At 30.9% G+C, this 17754-nt stretch overlaps 1 protein-coding gene across 1 annotated transcript in view; it reads left to right on the top strand.

Annotated features, from left to right (window-relative positions):
- Window positions 1–17754, top strand: part of LOC129948178 (neuropeptides capa receptor) — an 87807-nt gene that overhangs the window by 15450 nt on the left and 54603 nt on the right. Inside the window, exon 2 of the mRNA XM_056059058.1 lies at window positions 13931–14081. Coding sequence (XP_055915033.1) covers window positions 13931–14081 — 151 coding nt within the window. The remainder of the gene's footprint in view (window positions 1–13930; window positions 14082–17754) is intronic.

Raw genomic sequence — 17754 nt, 5'->3', positions numbered from 1 at the left:
TTTTTTTGGAGATGAAATCATATTTAAATCGTAAAATTTTGGGGGTGACACCTTTTTTTTGATTTATAAAAAAAAAACCATTAAATGGATTTTTTTCAAAAAATATTTTTCTTTAATATCACGTTTCAATAAATTATATAAAATTTAATTCAAGTCTCTAGCGCTTTTGGTTCGTAAGATATTTAGTGTTAATCACAATTTGCAACTTTTTTTCAAACTGCTATGGTAAAAAAAACCACCCACTCAATTTTCTTGTTAGCCATTTCTGCATCTATCTGTATTTTTATCTGTTTAATAAAATGTATTTGAAATCGATATCTCTTCTGGTTCTTGAGCTATTTCGCCTCTAGGAACCTTGAGACGTCGAGAAAAATTTTCAATTTGATAAATCGGACCCATTACAATAACTTCCTATGGCAAGTTAATAAAGATAATAGGCAGAAAGATGCAGAAAGAGCTCCCAATAAAATCGCGTGGGTTTTTTTTTACCATAGCAGTTTAAGAAAAGGTGACAATTTTGGTTAACCCTGAATATCTCATGAACTTAAAACGCTACAGACTTGAATTAAATTGTATATAATATATTGTAAAGTGATACCAAACAAGTATGTTTTTGAAAAAAATCTAATTAACGGTTTTTTCATAAATCAAAAAAACTGAAAAAAAAAAATGTTGTCACCCGAAAATTGTACTATTAAAAAATGATATCATCTCCAAAATAATTTTGTGCAATGAAAACTAACGTTTCTAACATCTTACATTTAAAAAAATTAAATTGACAGTTTGTTTTACAAAAAATAAAAACTTTAAAGAAAATGTAATAAAAATTGGTAAGGATTGATTTTCGGCTCAAATATGTTTTCTGAATTTGTAGATATTCGCTTTACACTACTTTAACTCTTTAAAAATATTGTTGTCAAGATTAAGTAAAATTTTGCGAAAAATCTTATTACCAGTTTTTTTACAACAGATAAAAACTTAACAAAAAACAATATTAAAACTTGGTAAAAATTTACTTTTTACTGAAATGCTTTTCAAAAATTAAAAATTTTTTCTTCAAACTTTTTTTGTTTCAGAAAAAGTATTGTTTTTGATATTCAGTAGTTTCTTTTATAAAAATCCAACAGTCCGTTTTTTCATAAAATAAATAAAATCAACAAAAACTAGTACGCAAATTTGGTAAAAATTGATGTTCGTATATCTCTCAAATTAATTTCATGCATATAATTTGTAAAAATTTTAGAAATGCTACTAAAATTGGTAAACATTTCTTTTCGAATAACTTTCGAGCTTATAACTATTTCTTTATATGAAAGCTATTGTTGGTAATTTTTAAACTTTAAAGAACAATTAAACTGACAACTTTTTTAACCCAACACGGAAACCTACAAACTTTTAAGCAAGACAAGCAAGATGGGAAGTTATCAGCCGCATCCAAGCCTTTTTTTGTTTTACGTATCAGGTGTGAGTTTATTTGAGTTGAAATGCCAAATCAATCTATAAATGAATCAGTTGGCAGCTGACAAATATCATTCAAATAAATCTAAAGCAAAATTATTGCCCCTAATATTTCAAAAGCATTCGATAAAGTTTGGCACCAAGCTCTCCTCTTATCGAAAATGCAACCTTATTGTATAAAACAATCTCTTCTTCGTTAAATTAGAATCTGCCTTTCTAAATATTCAAAATAAGTTGTATTGCATAGATTCAAGCCTTAAATTAATGAGCTTAGTTTTGTCTCCGACTCTCTTCCTGATATTCTTTAACGATATCTTATCTGCTACTGCTAATGCATTAAACAGTTTTGCCCTTCATATTCGTTTGTAGATTCAAATTCTTGTTCTTTGGATGTGGAACTTCAACACAGCTTGTGTAAAACTCATTAAATTCCGATCTCAACAGAATTGTCCAAGAACTTTATTCTGTCGTTAAAGCATTACCCAATTCTGATGCCACTATTCACGAGTAATATTTACATCCGGGAAACTAATGACTTTTTAGTATTCGGTATGTATATCACATTATTATGGAATAATCAGAAATTCAACACTGCCAAAAATGCTGCTAGGTGCTTAGGATTTCTCCGAATGTGCAACAAATTTGTCACCTTTTTTGATCTGGCTGTAATTTACAAAGACTTCATTCGTCTAAAGCTTGAAAATTATTCACATATCAAACAAGTTTAAATATTTTGGATGAAATCCAAAAATCAAAATGAAAGGCCATAGATCTATGATCTAAACATTAACGTCTCTCGAATTGTTCGATATTTTTGGAAATAATATTCTGTCAAATTATCAGTTGCATTTCACCCCTAAAACAATTTAGCCGTAATACTCACACTTCCAGGAATGCTTATTAGTTTACGCTTGAGGTAAATCTGGAGCGCACTGTCAAGTAAAAAGATTCTTTTTTTAAACCGCACATAGAGAATGTGTAATGTTTGGGTCACCTCTGTTTTTACATACCATTTTGATATTTACAACTTTAATACCAAATTTCACCGATATCACCTTTTAAATCCTTCTATCTTTTCCTAAAGATTGCACTGTGTTTAAATATAAACTTGTAAAGGGTACTAATACCCCATAAGTGCCTGTAAACTAAAAAATAAAAATAATCGTCTGTGAAATGCTGAAATGAGTTTTTAAAGAATATTAAAAATTTTCATTGCGTTAATTTTAATTTAAAATGTCAAATGACAACTTCAAAAGTGAAAAATGCCCAATCAACGAACAGATATTCGAAAACCGTTTTTAAAATTGCGCACAAAAATTGAGACATTACAGTCAGAATTGTTGATAGGAAACTAAAATGTTGTGACCATTCCTTTCGAAATGAGGAAAAAGCTTAGCCTTTCCATTAACGGCATCAGCTATAAAAAAATTATACATTTTTTTGAAGCTTTTCTTTTGCTATAGATTCGAAACCTATTTGAATCCTTACAATAAATAATCAAAACTAGTTACTGAAGTTCACAGAAAATCAATGATAATAAAAGTAAAAACCTAATATTTGTGAATTTAACAGAAGAATTTGAAAGAAAATTGTGTGCCTCTTTGAAATTTTACATGTATTTTTTCAGTTTTCTTTCATAAAAATGCAACAAAACTTCCAATGTGATTAAACCATTCGAAGGACGTTAAAATTCCTCTAGTGCCTACGTGCAAACTGTAAAATAAAAAATAACAAAAATTAAGTAGTTCATTTAAGTATACGAGTATTCTGTAGAAATGACTGTAAAAACGATTTTAAGCATTAAAAGTAAAAGTGAATAAAAGTAAATAGACTCAATTTACCTTTGACATATCTAAAGCTTTTATACGTCATTCTCATTTTGACAACTTAAACATAGAGTTGCCATATGAATCCTTTGAAAAATATACTAGGTTCGTTAAACACGAACTTAATGTTTAATTTCTTCTCTCTTCGTTTTTTCCATACATATTCACATTCACTATGCATCCGTATCACATTCGCTTAGCAGGTTTACCCATAACCAAGAAAATATTGTAAATTCATACGAATAAAATAAACAATGCGACATAAACAACTCAAAATGTCAGATTCTGACGCGTTTCCCGGCATTTGAATCGGCTTATTTTCTAAACATGCTATATACGGTCTAATGCATGAATAGTGTGTGTGTGTTTATAGGTCTATAGATAATGCCAAAAGGCAAAACAGAAGCAAAAATGAAAACAATAGAAATAAAATTCCTATAAGAGAAAAAACTTATCAGCACAATTTGACACTGCGGATAAAAGATAAGCAGCATCCACCCGCATTCGTTTTATGTCTCTGCAACTATACTCATATACCGCTGGCGTCACCACCGCCGCCAATACGACAAACATACGTTACGTACATACAACACGCAAGCTAAAAAAGGCTCCAACCGTTTGACGTTTCGTTGCGTTGTCACACAAAATGCCTTCATTCTGCTTAAGAGATAACTCTATTTTGTTTATTTTCTTTGTTTGTTAATGGTGCGTGTACCTAGCCCCATTCAATTTCCAGTGTCGAGATTTTATTATTGTTTCTTTTTATTATTTTTTTAAATGTCAAAAAGTTGCCTTCATCTCGACGATTTATTGCCTACCCTTAAGTGCAAAAACGACGCGGTGGAGGTACCACTAAGGGCATATAGTCAAAGAAATAACCATAAGAACTCAAAACCACTTCTTGGGTGTTATTTGGGGGTGTGATTGAAGGCGGGCGTATTGGTTGAAATTGAAAAACCTGTAAACTATATGGGCTTTCGAACGCACATAAATTTAAGAAGACGGCTCATGTTTGTACCTCAAACCATCAAACAGATCGTAAAGATTTGAACCGCCCACCACTACCGCACTTTTCCATTTCCCACATATTGACGATGATGGTGAAATGATTAAGGAAATTTAATCCCGTGTGAATTTGGCCACGCAAAGTGAAAAATTTTATGATGTCCCACGCTTGAATGAACCATTGGAATCATGTTTTGGTAAAGTTGTTTGTCGGATTTAAAGGGTCTTATCTTTGGGTAGGTTTATTTTTAAACAAGCATATTTTTGTTGATCTTTTTGGAAGTTTGTTTGGTTTATTTAGAACCTTCTTACCGAAGCTATCATCCCGATTACTTTCTTTGAACTCATTTTATACAGGGTGACTTAATAAAAGCGATATAGGAATATTTTTTGCACGTGTTTCATGCTAAAATTAAAAGTTTAAACGCAATGATATCTCAAGGCGAAAGTTTTTTGTAAAGCTACCAATTTTTATGAGAATTTTTTAAAAATCATCCTTTGAATTAAGTTATTTTAATAAAAATTGTTGATTTTTATATAACATGACAAGTGAAACTATTTAAACAAATTGTATTTTTTTATCAATTCATTGAAAAATTGTATGGCATACAACACAAAAATCTATCCCTAACACCCTTTAAACTCAACAATATTTAAAGACTCTTCTGCTTATACCAAAAACTACATCTACTTAAAATGTCACTCAGCTAATAATGTTTTAAAGCTGATTTCTATACTATTTTACTTCTTAAAAAAAAGGTTTTAAAAAGGGCTATAACTTTTTAAAGACTGTTTCAATTTTGTTGGTTGTGCCAAAGTGTTTGCCTTAATAAATCTCTCTTTCTTTAACTGTGTTCCTTCGGATCCTGAGTCAATTTCAATCATGATGTGTTTCACCTATCTCCAACGCTTGCCTAGCGACTCTGATTCTGACTCGACTGTCCTGCGCAATGTGCTTCTCGGTCGTCGACCTCTTCTTTCTTTTTGTGTGAGCGGATTCAAATGCATTGCTTGGCCTGCAATGCAGTCCTTACCTTTTTGAAGCGTATGTCCAATCCATTGCCACTTACGTCTTCAAATTATATATTCAATAGGTTCCATCTATGAAGGACCTCATTTGATATACGGTTTGGCTGGAAGATTCTTAGGATGTTACGAAGACATCTATGCACGAGGGTTTGCATCTTTCTTGTTATGGTTAAAGTAACCTTCCAAGTGCTGCACCCATAAAGAAGCACAGATTCGACATTTGTGCGAGACAGTCGTAGCTTTGTTCTTATAGAGTTATTTCTCCAAATTTTTGACAGCATACCGCACGCTGCTTTTGCTTTACCGATGCGGCAGATGACGTCTTGTTCGGTTCCGCCTTCAATAGAAACGATACTTTGAAGGTATTGAAAGCCGTCCACTATTTCACCGGTTGCGAAAAAATATTTATTTGAGAGGTTGGTTGGGTTCCGAGGCTGATCATTTTTGTTTTGCTGGAATTAATTTTCAGACCCACAAATTCTGCTTCTCTCTTCACACTTGTTGTCATTTGATGGAGATCCATGATCCTATGAGAGAGTAAGCAAACATTGTCCATGCTTTAAATAGGATGTCAAAGTCCACTGGATCCCTCCGCTACCTGATAGAGCTGAGCCCAGTACATCGCTTATCACCAACAAAAATAATATTGGCAACAGAATAATGCCCTGTCTGACTCCGCTACGGATTTCAAAATCATCTGACAACCTACCATCGTGCAAAACGTGACACTTGCTCCTTTAATAATAGAAATTAGTTGTTCTGGAAAGCCTCTCCTTCGCAAAGCTAACCAGATATACTACCTCTTAACACTATCAATGGCCTTCTCAAAGTCGAAGAACAGCAGGTGTAGTGGTGATCGATATTCAACGGACTATTCAATAATAATCCGCAGGGTGTTGATATGAGTGTGGCCTCAAGGTATTCTCTGATGCCTTCCAGTATGACTGTTGCTGCTACTTTGGCAACGGCAGGTAGAATGAAAATTCGTCTCCAGTTTTCGAACTTTGTAAGATCTCTTTTTTTTTGGGAGCTGGAAGATAATTCCCTTCTTCCACTTATGGAGGAAGCTTTCGGTGGTCCAGGCTTATTTTATGAGCGGAAAGAAGTTCGCTTGACGACGTTGGCGCTGATTATAAAAGCTCTGCGGGAATTTCATCAAGTCCTACCATTTTTTGTTTTTAAGCGCTTGATATTGTGGCAAGGATCTTATCTTTACTGGAAGGTGCGTTGCGGTTTCGGGGATTAGTTTCTTCAGGCGCTTCAGAAGGTATCAGCTGCACTTTGTTTGCAAACACTCGGTTTAAAATCGAGGAAAAGTGTTCTGACATGCTCATCCACCGAACTTATCACAGTACCGTCTACTTCTTTTACCTGTGCTGTGTGTACCGGTTAGGTCTTTAGTTATTTTGTTAACGGTCCTGCTGTCGCACCTGTTTGCAGCATCTTCTGCTCCTTGCGCCAATGCGTTGATGTAGTAAAGCTTGTCGCGACGCACACTGCGGTGAACCTTCCTCTTTTTTATGCGATACGAGGACATCAGCTCGTTTCTTTCTTTCTCTTGTGCAGACCTTAACTGTTTCCGTTTGTTGATCCATGCCCAAGATTCTGCTGGAAAGAAGTGTTGTTGCTTCCTTTTTTCTGACCCACTATTCTGTCGGCACCTGAAAACATTTTTCACAGCATCCCAAAGGTGTTCGAAGTCGTCATGTACTGTGCTGCTGATTGTTCGCATTTCGTGTGACAGGTGGTCCCTAATTTGTTGACGGGATCTTTTAGTATGGCGATGTTGAATTTGGGGGCTCGTGTTGATCCACTGCTTCTATAGCGTCGACTAATGACGAAGTGGTCTATTTGGTTGGAAGACGCTTGCCTGTCCGTCTACACCCAGCAAATTTTATGGCAGAGTTTGTGTTCAAACATTTTGACACCAATCACAAGACTATTGGCGTTGCAGAAGTCAATGAACCTCTCACCATTATCATTGAAATTGCCGACTCCGTGAACACCCATCACATGTTGTTTATACTGCCTAACACAAATAACGTTAATTTCAATTTTTTGATAAATATTTAAGTAGAATTTTAAAATGATTTTCAATAAATCACTGCTAAAGGTTATGGATGGAATTTGATAAAGAACCTTAATTTGTAAGACGGTGTCATACATAAAGACGCAAAATTATAAGGAATCAATTTTTAAGGGCTTGACATTTTACTAAGTAAAGAAAAAAGAAAACGTCAAACCTATACCTAGAGTAAAATTCTCCATCACCCCGAAGTTCGAAGGCTTTAGTTCAAGACTTAAAACATTGCACTTTTTTGCGCAACGCTGAATCTTCTAATATCAATATGTTTAATTGTTTCTCACGAATTATAAAAAAAAATTAAAACATAGAAAGTAGTGATAAGATTTGAAAAATAAAAAGAGATAAGATCGTTTAAAATAAGCTAAATCATCTTTTTGTCTTATTTAATTGCTAAAAATGGCTTGAACATCTTCTAAATCGTTGAAAATTTTGCACCAATGGCTTTTATTGCTTCGTTAAAATTGTGTACACCCTGTACCATGTACTTAACTACCTACATGATTTACAAGAAAATCCCATCATGAATGATTGATGAAAAAGGTTATATCCTTTAATAATATAAACAAGAATTTGATGCTTTTCTCTATATGATTTTTATTTTTAAATTTACCTTTCAACAGACAAATTATTATTATTATTATTATTGGCTCGTGTATTTTCGAGATATAAATACTTTGAAAATTTTATTTATGATTATGGTGGTTTTTGAAAAACGTGCTTAGCTGTTTTTTAAGACATTTGCTATTTGCACGTTCAAAAAATTCCATTTAAATATCAAATGAAAATAAAAAAAAAATTAAACAAAATATTTCCATAAAAACGTTTACAACACTTCACGTGATAAATTTAGAAACGAAGGAGTTAATACTTTTATCTTTTTTGTTTTTGCAAAATTTCTGAAATAAAGTTTTTATCGGTTGGTTCTTCTGTTGGTTGTACATTAACAATCTATTTTTGCTCTGCGGGAAAACTTCTAAATTATTGATTTCCATTTCGCCCAGAAGTTTGAAGGCTCTTTACTTAAGTGCGAGGAGTTCTGAAGTGAAATATTTGGAAGGACTGGTAAAAGTTTCGAACTTGAATCGACATAACGATGAAATGAAGACAATACAGTGAACAATATTTTATGTGTCCCAAAAGTAAAATGCTGAACCATGAAAATGAAAATTGTATACGGATAAGAACTTAAAGATGTGACAGGCATAAAAATTAAATAGTAGCGTTAGGTATTTTATATACAATCTTTGATACTGGTTGTAGGAAGGTACCTACTTAAAGCTAAAATGATAGAGGTAATGCCAAAGATAAGTAGAGAATACTGTTAGTGTTTTATGTCCAATTCACAAGTTGAGTGCGGAAAGCAGTTGATAATAATATAGTAGATGTGTTTTGCTTCCTTAGCTGGAGATAAATTCTTTTGTGAGACGATAAATAAAGCAATCTGGGCAAGAAACAAGAAGGTTTAGATCTATACGTAGGTTGTGCTATTAAATCTTGGACACAAAGAAAAGGGATACATTTATTTTTGTATAAAACAAAGAAATTAGTTTTGTACAGGATGAAATTTGAAGAGTTAGCATCTGTAATAAATTTCTAGAAATAGGTTTAACTACTTTTCATCATTTCAATGAGACATAAAGCTTTCTGTTTATCGGTGTGCTGGATGAATTCATTGCCATTGGAGACTAAGTTCTAGAAAGTATTAAATAGAGGAATCTCACATGAAATATTTAGAGAAAATTGTTGTTACATAGTTTGCATAATGAATTCTTTCAATTCCGAAGTATCAACAATAACTCTACTAGATTATTTCTGGATAAACAAATAAAAAGGTGGATTTCTTGTTTTTGAATTCAGGTAAGAATTCAAAGCATTCTACGATAGTACTTTTCTCCTGATTGTATCTCATACTTCTTTCTGAGAAGCTTGTGTTTTTCCACGCTCTTTTTGTCATAACTCTTAAAATAAATTCATAAAAGCAATTATCCAGAAAAAAATTCTGATAACTATTGAAAGACAGCCGCACGTGATCTTTGTTTTAGTTTTAGCAAAAATATCCTCAGTATTTAGAAATCCGACTTATTGCTGCTGATTTCTCGTAATGTAACTGTTTCATTTGCAATGTGGTTATGCAATATTGTTGAAGAACTGTGCGATAAATACCAACATATCAAGTCAGCAATTAAACAGCTTCAAACCGTATTAGAACAGTCTATTTTGTATCATATTTATTCATAAATATAAAAAACATTGATTTAACTAACCTTTACGCCTTAAGCAAAATACAATTCAATGCTAGACGTATTTACCGATTACGGTATCTTACGATAAAAAAAATAGTTAAAACTGTTCACTTTAAGACTCTAAATGCATCCCCAGGCTTACACCTACTAACCTAATACCTAGACATACATACAAAAACGAACCTAGACCTATTTATTTAAGATATCGAATTTCGACAGAAAAATTAATATCTATTGTTCTAAAAATCAAAAATTAATGACATTTTTGATCATTAAATATTGTTAAAACAGTGTAAGAGCTTGTAAAGAAACAAAGGCTTACCCTTCTGCAGCACTCAAAAATATTTTTTTTTATATTCAAAGAAGCTAAATTAGGACAAAAAAGAGGCTGGGATGCGACCCACACTTATAACTTCCCTTCCCGTCTGTCAATTTGTCTTGCTTAAAAGTTTGTAGGTTTTTGTTTAAGGTTAAAAAAGTTGTTAGTTGAATTTTTCTTAAAAATTTTAAAATTACCAACAATATTTTTCATACAACGAAATAGGTTTTTTTTTTATTAAAAAACGGACTTTTGGATTTTTATAAAAAAAAGAGTCTGGGATGCGACCCACACTGACAACTTCCCATGCCGTCTTATTAAAGTAAATTTATAATAAGTTTTAGTATTGTTTTTTTTAGGTTTTTAAATTTTTGTACAAAAACTATCAATTCGATTTTCTTCAATATTTTACTGAATGTTAACAACAATATTTTTTGAAAGAATAAAGTAAATTAAAGCCAATATCTCAAAGTTTTGAAAGGATATTTGAGTCGAAAATCAATTTTTACCAACTTTTATTAATTTTTGTTTAGGTTTCTATTTTTTGTAAAAAAAAAACTGTTAATTCGATTTTTCTCAACATTTTTCATAATGTTGAAAACAATATTTCTTATAAGATAAAATAAGTTTGAAGCCTAAATTTCAAGTTTTTGAAAAGACATTTGAATCGATATTAGATTTTCACCAACTTTGAGTAATGTTTTTTTTTTAGATTTTTATTTTTTATAAAAAAAAAAACTGTCAATTCGATTTTTGTCAAAATTTTATCAGAAGTCAAAAACATTATTCTTCGTTGGACAAAATTGTCTTGGAGATGAAATCATACTTTAGTCGTAAAATTTTGGAGGTGACAATTTTTTTTTTCAGTTTTTTTGATTTATAAAAAAAACCGTTCAATGGATGGATGGGCGACAAAAAAACGTAGCGAACGTATGGACGTACGTACTCACGCACGCACAGACTTCTTTCTGAAAATCTTTTATTTCGACTCTAGGGACCTTGAAACGTCAAGAAATGTCAAAATTTTCAATTTGACACATCGGACCCTTTACAATAGCTTCCTATGGGAAGTTAAAAACTACTGAATATCGAAAACAATATTTTTTGTAAAAAACAATGAAGACAATATTTTTAATTTTGAAAAGCTATTTGAGTCAAAAGTAAATTTTTACCAACTTTTATTAATTTATTTGTTTAGGTTTTTTGTAAAAAACTTGTCAATTCGATTTTTTTCAAAATTTGTTCGAATGTTGAAAATAATATTTTTTATAAGTTAAAATTAGTTGGAAGCCATAATCTCTCTTAAATAGATATTTGAGTCGAAATTCAATTTTTACCACCTTTGAGTAATATTTTTTTTAGTTTTTATTTTTTTATAAAAAAAACTGTCAATTCGATTTTTCTCAAAATTTAACCAGATATTATAAACGATATTTTTCGTTGCACAGAATTGTTTTGGAGATAAAATAATTTTGAATTCGTAAAATTTTTTTTTTTCAGTTTTTTGGATTTATAAAAGAAACCTTAAGGGTTAATCAAAACGTTCACCTTTTTTTCAACTATAGTAAATTAACCGCTAACACAATTTTCTTGAGAGACCTTTCTGCATTTTTATCTGAATAACAAAATTTATTTGAAGTCGATATCTCTTCTGGTTCTTGAGCTATCGACAACGAAAAAACGTCACAAATACACACGCGCGCACAGGTATCTTTCTTAAAATCTTTTATTTCGACTCTAGGGACCTTGAAACGTCAAGAAAGGTCAAATTTACAATAATTTCCTGGGGCTTACCCCATATGACCATTCCAAAAATATATTCCAATTTAAGACAAACAATTAGGAGACAATTTAAAAAATCATTTATCAGATTGTTTTTAAAAAATTCAAATTTACGATTTTTGACGAAAAAAATTGCTTTCAAACTAGAATTTATTTCATCTGCCGGTGTGCCTCTAGTAATTATCGGCAGGGTCTGTTCAAAGTCACCAGCTACGAGAACTATCATCACTCCCATGATAGCCCGGTGTACGATCCAGTGCTTCAACTGCTTTTTTGTGGGACATTGTACATTCATCCCAAACCAAAAATTTACACTGCTGCAACATTCATCCACGCTCACTACTCTTGCTGATAATACATACTGGCGTTTCCTCATTAGCTGGTTGAGCATAGCAAAGTTTAGGTTGGAAATTACTATTTGTGGAACTTGGAACTTAGGAGCCAAGAACGCGTCATGTCCTTTCTTAAGTCTCAAACTATCTCCTTACCAAATTTCATTTAAATGTGTTCAGTAGTTAGGCGTAAAAGCGATCGGTCTACCTGAATTTTCCCATGGGATTGCGTCATTTGCCCGAGGTAAACAGCCTATGTCCTTTCTCGGGAATCAAAATATCTCCATACCAAATTTCATGCAAATTGGTTCAGTATTTTAGGCGTGGTTGAGTATTAGACAGACAGACAAAATTACTTCCGCATTTATAATATTAGTATGGATAGTATGGACTTCAAACAAAAATTCGAAAAGTCTTCATAATTTGTTAGATTTCATCAGTCTTACATAAATCAGAAATTAACTCTTATTAAAAAAGTCTGTTTATACAATTTTTGGAAACAGTAAAAATCAGCACTTAAAATTAATTCCAAAATGTGTTTTTAAAAACCATAAAAGCATTAAATTGGAGTTAAGAGTCAAATACAGGTTCAGAACTAATAAGAGAACTTTTGAATTCGGGTTAACTTGATCCTTTAAAAATGTATTTTTTTGTTTATGGGACAGAAATCAAGACGTTATTTGTCGACCAGTGTTATCAATGTTACCATCACAAACAGGAAAATGAAATAATAATAATAAACAATATATCGAGTTTAAACTCAACTTATACCTCAAGTCTTAGCTCTCTACACCTTCTCAAGAGTACATGTGATCAATACATGTAGGTACATACCTATTTTATTTGCCTTTGCATTATGGAATACACCTTATATTGTTCATACCTACATCAATATTCCAAGAAATAAGATTTTATATTCTCTCTTAGAAGATAAACAAAACCAAAAATGAATTATTTGTTCTTTTTTGCTTTTTTTAAAATGCTTTTATATTTTATTTAAAAGCCATACATTTCACATCACATCAACACAACACAACACTTATCGATGGCACTTTTCAAGCCTTTTCTTTAAAGCCATATTGTGTAACACAATTCTTGGTAATTTCACAGATAAGCTAAATCTATGAGACATATATCCTTTTTACCTAAGCTATACAAATCCCTTGGCAACAACAAAAAAATAAGTACACATAGAAAAAGAATGAAAACCAACAAAAAAAGAACATAGAAAACCTAAACAAAAGGATAAAGAAGAAGAAATGAGACGAAAATGTCCTTTCTACACTTCGAAAACTACTAGTTGTAAGTATACACAAGTATGAGATACATTTGTTGCATTGTATCTATAATAGAAATGCAGCCACATGTATGAATAAGGCACGTTATAAGGAAGGCTTTAAGCTCTCGTGAAGAAATCAAGACAACAAAGTCAGAGATTTTTGTTTCGATGTCATATTATTGTTGTTCTTGAAGGACAAAACTATCTGCGACAACGAATTTGACAATGTACGATAAGACTGTACACAATGAGATTTCAATTGTCCGACATTTTAAACAAAGGCTGTAATGACTGTCTTCCCACAGAGGACTCTGTAGTCGTTTAGGAAACAAAACAAAAAAAAAAAAGGAAAACAACAAAATATCCTTTCAAAGATAAAATATACTCCATTATTCATTTTTCGTTCCTTTTTTGTTGTTTTGGTGTAATCGTGTAACATTGGCATACATTTGCAATCATAATTGTTTCCTGTTTTTTTTTCTATGTGCTTTTTTTTAAAAATCCTAAAGCTATTTTGTTTACTTATTTAAAATATTTTTGTTTTAATTTGTATTTTTTTTATTTTTTCTAGGTCACAATCATATTTGGCGGAATCTTCATAACTGGCATTCTTGGAAATGTTCTTGTTTGCGTGGTTATTGTTCGCCATTCTACCATGCATACGGCAACAAATTATTATTTATTTAGTTTAGCTGTGTCGGATCTCATGTTCCTGTTGTTGGGTAAGTTCATATATGTATTTCGTTTTGAATGGTGGTATCCATATGTAAAATAACTATGTTTTTATTGTTTTGTTACTGCCAGTGTTGCTATGAGGTATTATTTAAAAAACTTTACAAAACCTGAAAAATATAAGTTATTTTGAGTTTTCTGTCGTGATAAATTCGAAAACCAAAACCAATACTTCAACAAAACACTAATGATACAATTAAATTATAAGATAACAAATTTTAAGTCAATATCTTTATTTTAATCATAATTGAGTCAAAATGCAAGTTTTTCTAATTTTGACTCGTTTTTGTAGGTTTTCGTTTTTGGTAAGAATATTGTTCATTGACTTTGTCTGAAAAATTTTAAAGGACTCTGTCCACTCTGTCAATTTCTGTAAGATTCTCATCATACTGCAGTCTAATACCATTTCTTATTTCAATACTTTGGTTGTTTTTGTATGTTTTCGTAAAAAAGTTGTCAAGTGAATTTTTCTAAAATTAACTAAAAGTTAGCAACAAAATTTGCCATATGATAAAACAAGTTTAATTTCAATATCTGTTTTTGTTCGCGACATTTTAGTCGAAAATCAATTTGAATTGTTTTTAGCTAAATTTTTTTTAAAGTTTTTATTTCTTCAATAACAAATACGGATTTGATTTTTCTAAGAACAAAATATTACGTTAAAAAAAAATGCAAATATTTAAATTATTTGAACTCAAACTTTTATCTATTCCCAAGATATTCAAATCGGACGCCAGTTTTTACCAATTTAATTTCTTATTTTTGTAAGAAAAATACTGAGGTTAAATTCTTCTGGGCAAATTTTTACAAAAAAATAGAAGTAGAAATTTAATTTTTACCAACTTTTTGTAGAGTTTTTATATTTTGTAAAAGAAAAAAACCGTTATTTCGATTTTTCTCAAAATCTGCATACAATTATTTTGAGAGTAATATTATCAACTTTCCATAGGAAGCTATTGTATTGGGTCCGATTAGGCAAATTAAAAAAATTGACATTTCTCGACGTTTTAAGGTCCCTAGAGTCGAAATAAAAGATTTTTAGAAAGATGTCTGTGCCTGCGTTTGTACGTACGTTCGTGACGGTTGTTTCGTTGTCCATAGCTCAACAATCATAAGAGATATCGATTTCAAACAAATTTTGTTATACAGATAATAAGTCAGAAAGATGCAGAAAGGGCTCTCAAGAAAATTGTGTGGGTGGTTTTTTTACCATAGCAGTTTAAAATAAAGGTTACAATTTTGGTTAACCCTAAATATATTACGAACCAATCTTAAAATGTATTGAAACGTGATATCAAAGAAGTATATTTTTTGAAAAAAATCAATTAAACGGTTTTTTTTTACAATTAAAAAAAAACTAAACAAAAATTTGTCACCTCGAAAATTTTACGACTAAAATATGATTTCATCTCCAAAACAATTTTGTGCAACGAAGAATGATGTTTTTAAAATCTGATAAAATTTTGAGAAAAATCGAAATGACAGTTTTTTTTTATAAAAAATAAAAATCTAAAAAAAAAAAACACTACTCAAAGTTGGTAAAAATTGAATATCGATTCAAATATCTTTTCAAAAACTTAAAATTTAGGCTTCAAACTTATTTCATGTTATAAAAAATATTGTTTTTAACATTTTGAAAAATGTTGAGAAAAATCGAATTGACAGTTTTTTTTACAAAAAATAAAAACCTAAAATAAAATTAATAAAAGTTGGTAAAAATTGATTTTCGACTCAAATATCTTTTGAAAACTTTGAGATATTGGCTTTAATTTACTTTATTCTTTCAAAAAATATTGTTTTCAACATTCAGTTAAATTTTGAAAAAAATCGAATTGATAGTTTTTTAACAAACAATTAGAAACCGAAACAAAATTAACAAAAATTGGTAAAAAATTATTTTGGACTCAAATATCTTTTCAAACATTTGAGATAATAGCTTATATTAATTTTTACTTATAAAAAATATTGTTTTCAACATTTGGACAAATTTCCAAAAATATTAAATTGACAGTTTTTTACAAAAAAAAAAATTAAAAAAGATGCACCTACACAAGTTGGTAAAAATTGATTTTCGACTCAAATATCTTCTCAAAAATTGTAGATATTGGCTTAAAACTACTTTTATCTTTCAAAAAATATTATTGCCAACATTCATTAAAATTTTGAATAAAAATCAAATTGACAGTTTTTGTACAAAAAATTAAAAACCCAAAAAAAATTTAACTAAAGTTGGTAAAAATTGATTTTCGACTCATATATCTTTTTAAAAATTTAAAATATTGGACAAAATTTTATCTTATAAGAAATACTGTTTTAAACATTCGATAAAATTTAGAAAAAATAAAACTCTAAAAAAAAACAGTACTAAAACTTGGTAAAAATTTACTTTCGACTTAAAAATATTGGCTTCAGTAATTTTTATATAAAAATCCAAAAGTCCGTTTTTTCATACAAAAAATAAAATCTGCAAAAAATAGTACGCAAATTTGGTAAAAATTGATAGGAGTACATATAGACAAACTTTTAAGCAAGACAAATCGACAGACGGGATTTGAAGTTATCAGTGTGGTTCGCATCCCAGCCTATTTTTCAATAAAGAAGTTATTAAGAAAGCTAAAGTGAATAAGGCGCCTGGAGATGATCGTATTACTTTTGAGCACTATAAGGACGCAACTGATGAATTTTGTTTGCTGCTTACTAAAGAATTTAATCGACTTTTCGAAAATGCTGTAGTTTCCGAAAGTTTCAGAAAATCAATAATTTTTCCGCTTTTCAAAAAAGGAAACAATGATAAAGCATCAAATTTTAGAGGTATTTCTTTCTTAAATACAAATGCAAAGCTCTTCGCTGGGCTTATTGAGAATAGAATGTCCGAATGGGTCAGGAGAAAAATTATACTCCCTGAATATCAGGCCGGTTTCAGGAAGAACTATTCCACAACGGATCACATATTCTCACTGTACAACATTGCCGATTCATATATCAGGAGAAAAAGAAAACTATATGTATTCTATGTTGAAGCGCTTTTCTATAAGCTGTATGCCATTGGACTGTTGAGTAAAACAATCATCATTCTGAAAGCCTTATAAACACAATAAATACAGCATACATATGGGATGGGACCGTCTGTCTCGGTAGAGTTTCGCACGGAAATGGGTCTCAAGCAAGGGTGTATACTTAGTGCTTTGCTCTTTATATTGTTTATAAACGACATAACAGATGTGGTTAAAGGCAGAATTGTGTTTGGAGGAACGACATGGTCTTCTTTGCAGAGACGTAGGATGGACTGCAAATGATGCTGAATAGGCTAAACGGCTTTTGTAATCGATGGAATCTCGACATAAACCTTTAAAAATCCAAGATAATGATATTTAGAACAGGTGGTGGCAGGATTGCAAGAAAAGAAAAGTGGACATTCAATAACGAGGCGGTCGAAATTTTTCGAGAGTATAAATATTTGGGAGTTCTATTTACTTCAAATCGAAATATAAAAAAAAAATCTAGAATTGAAACTAAGGGAGGCAAAACGTGCAATTTCAACTGTGTGGGAACGCGGTTTCAAAAGTGACTGCTTTGACCATAGAACAAAACACAAGCTTTTCCGCATTACAGCTGCATCGATTTTATAATTTTATTGTATGGAGCTCAGCTTTGGCGTTACTG

Source organism: Eupeodes corollae, chromosome 2, assembly GCF_945859685.1.
Source record: "Eupeodes corollae chromosome 2, idEupCoro1.1, whole genome shotgun sequence".
NCBI classification, from domain to species: Eukaryota; Metazoa; Arthropoda; class Insecta; order Diptera; family Syrphidae; genus Eupeodes; species Eupeodes corollae.
This window is presented reverse-complemented; position numbering and strand designations above follow the sequence as displayed.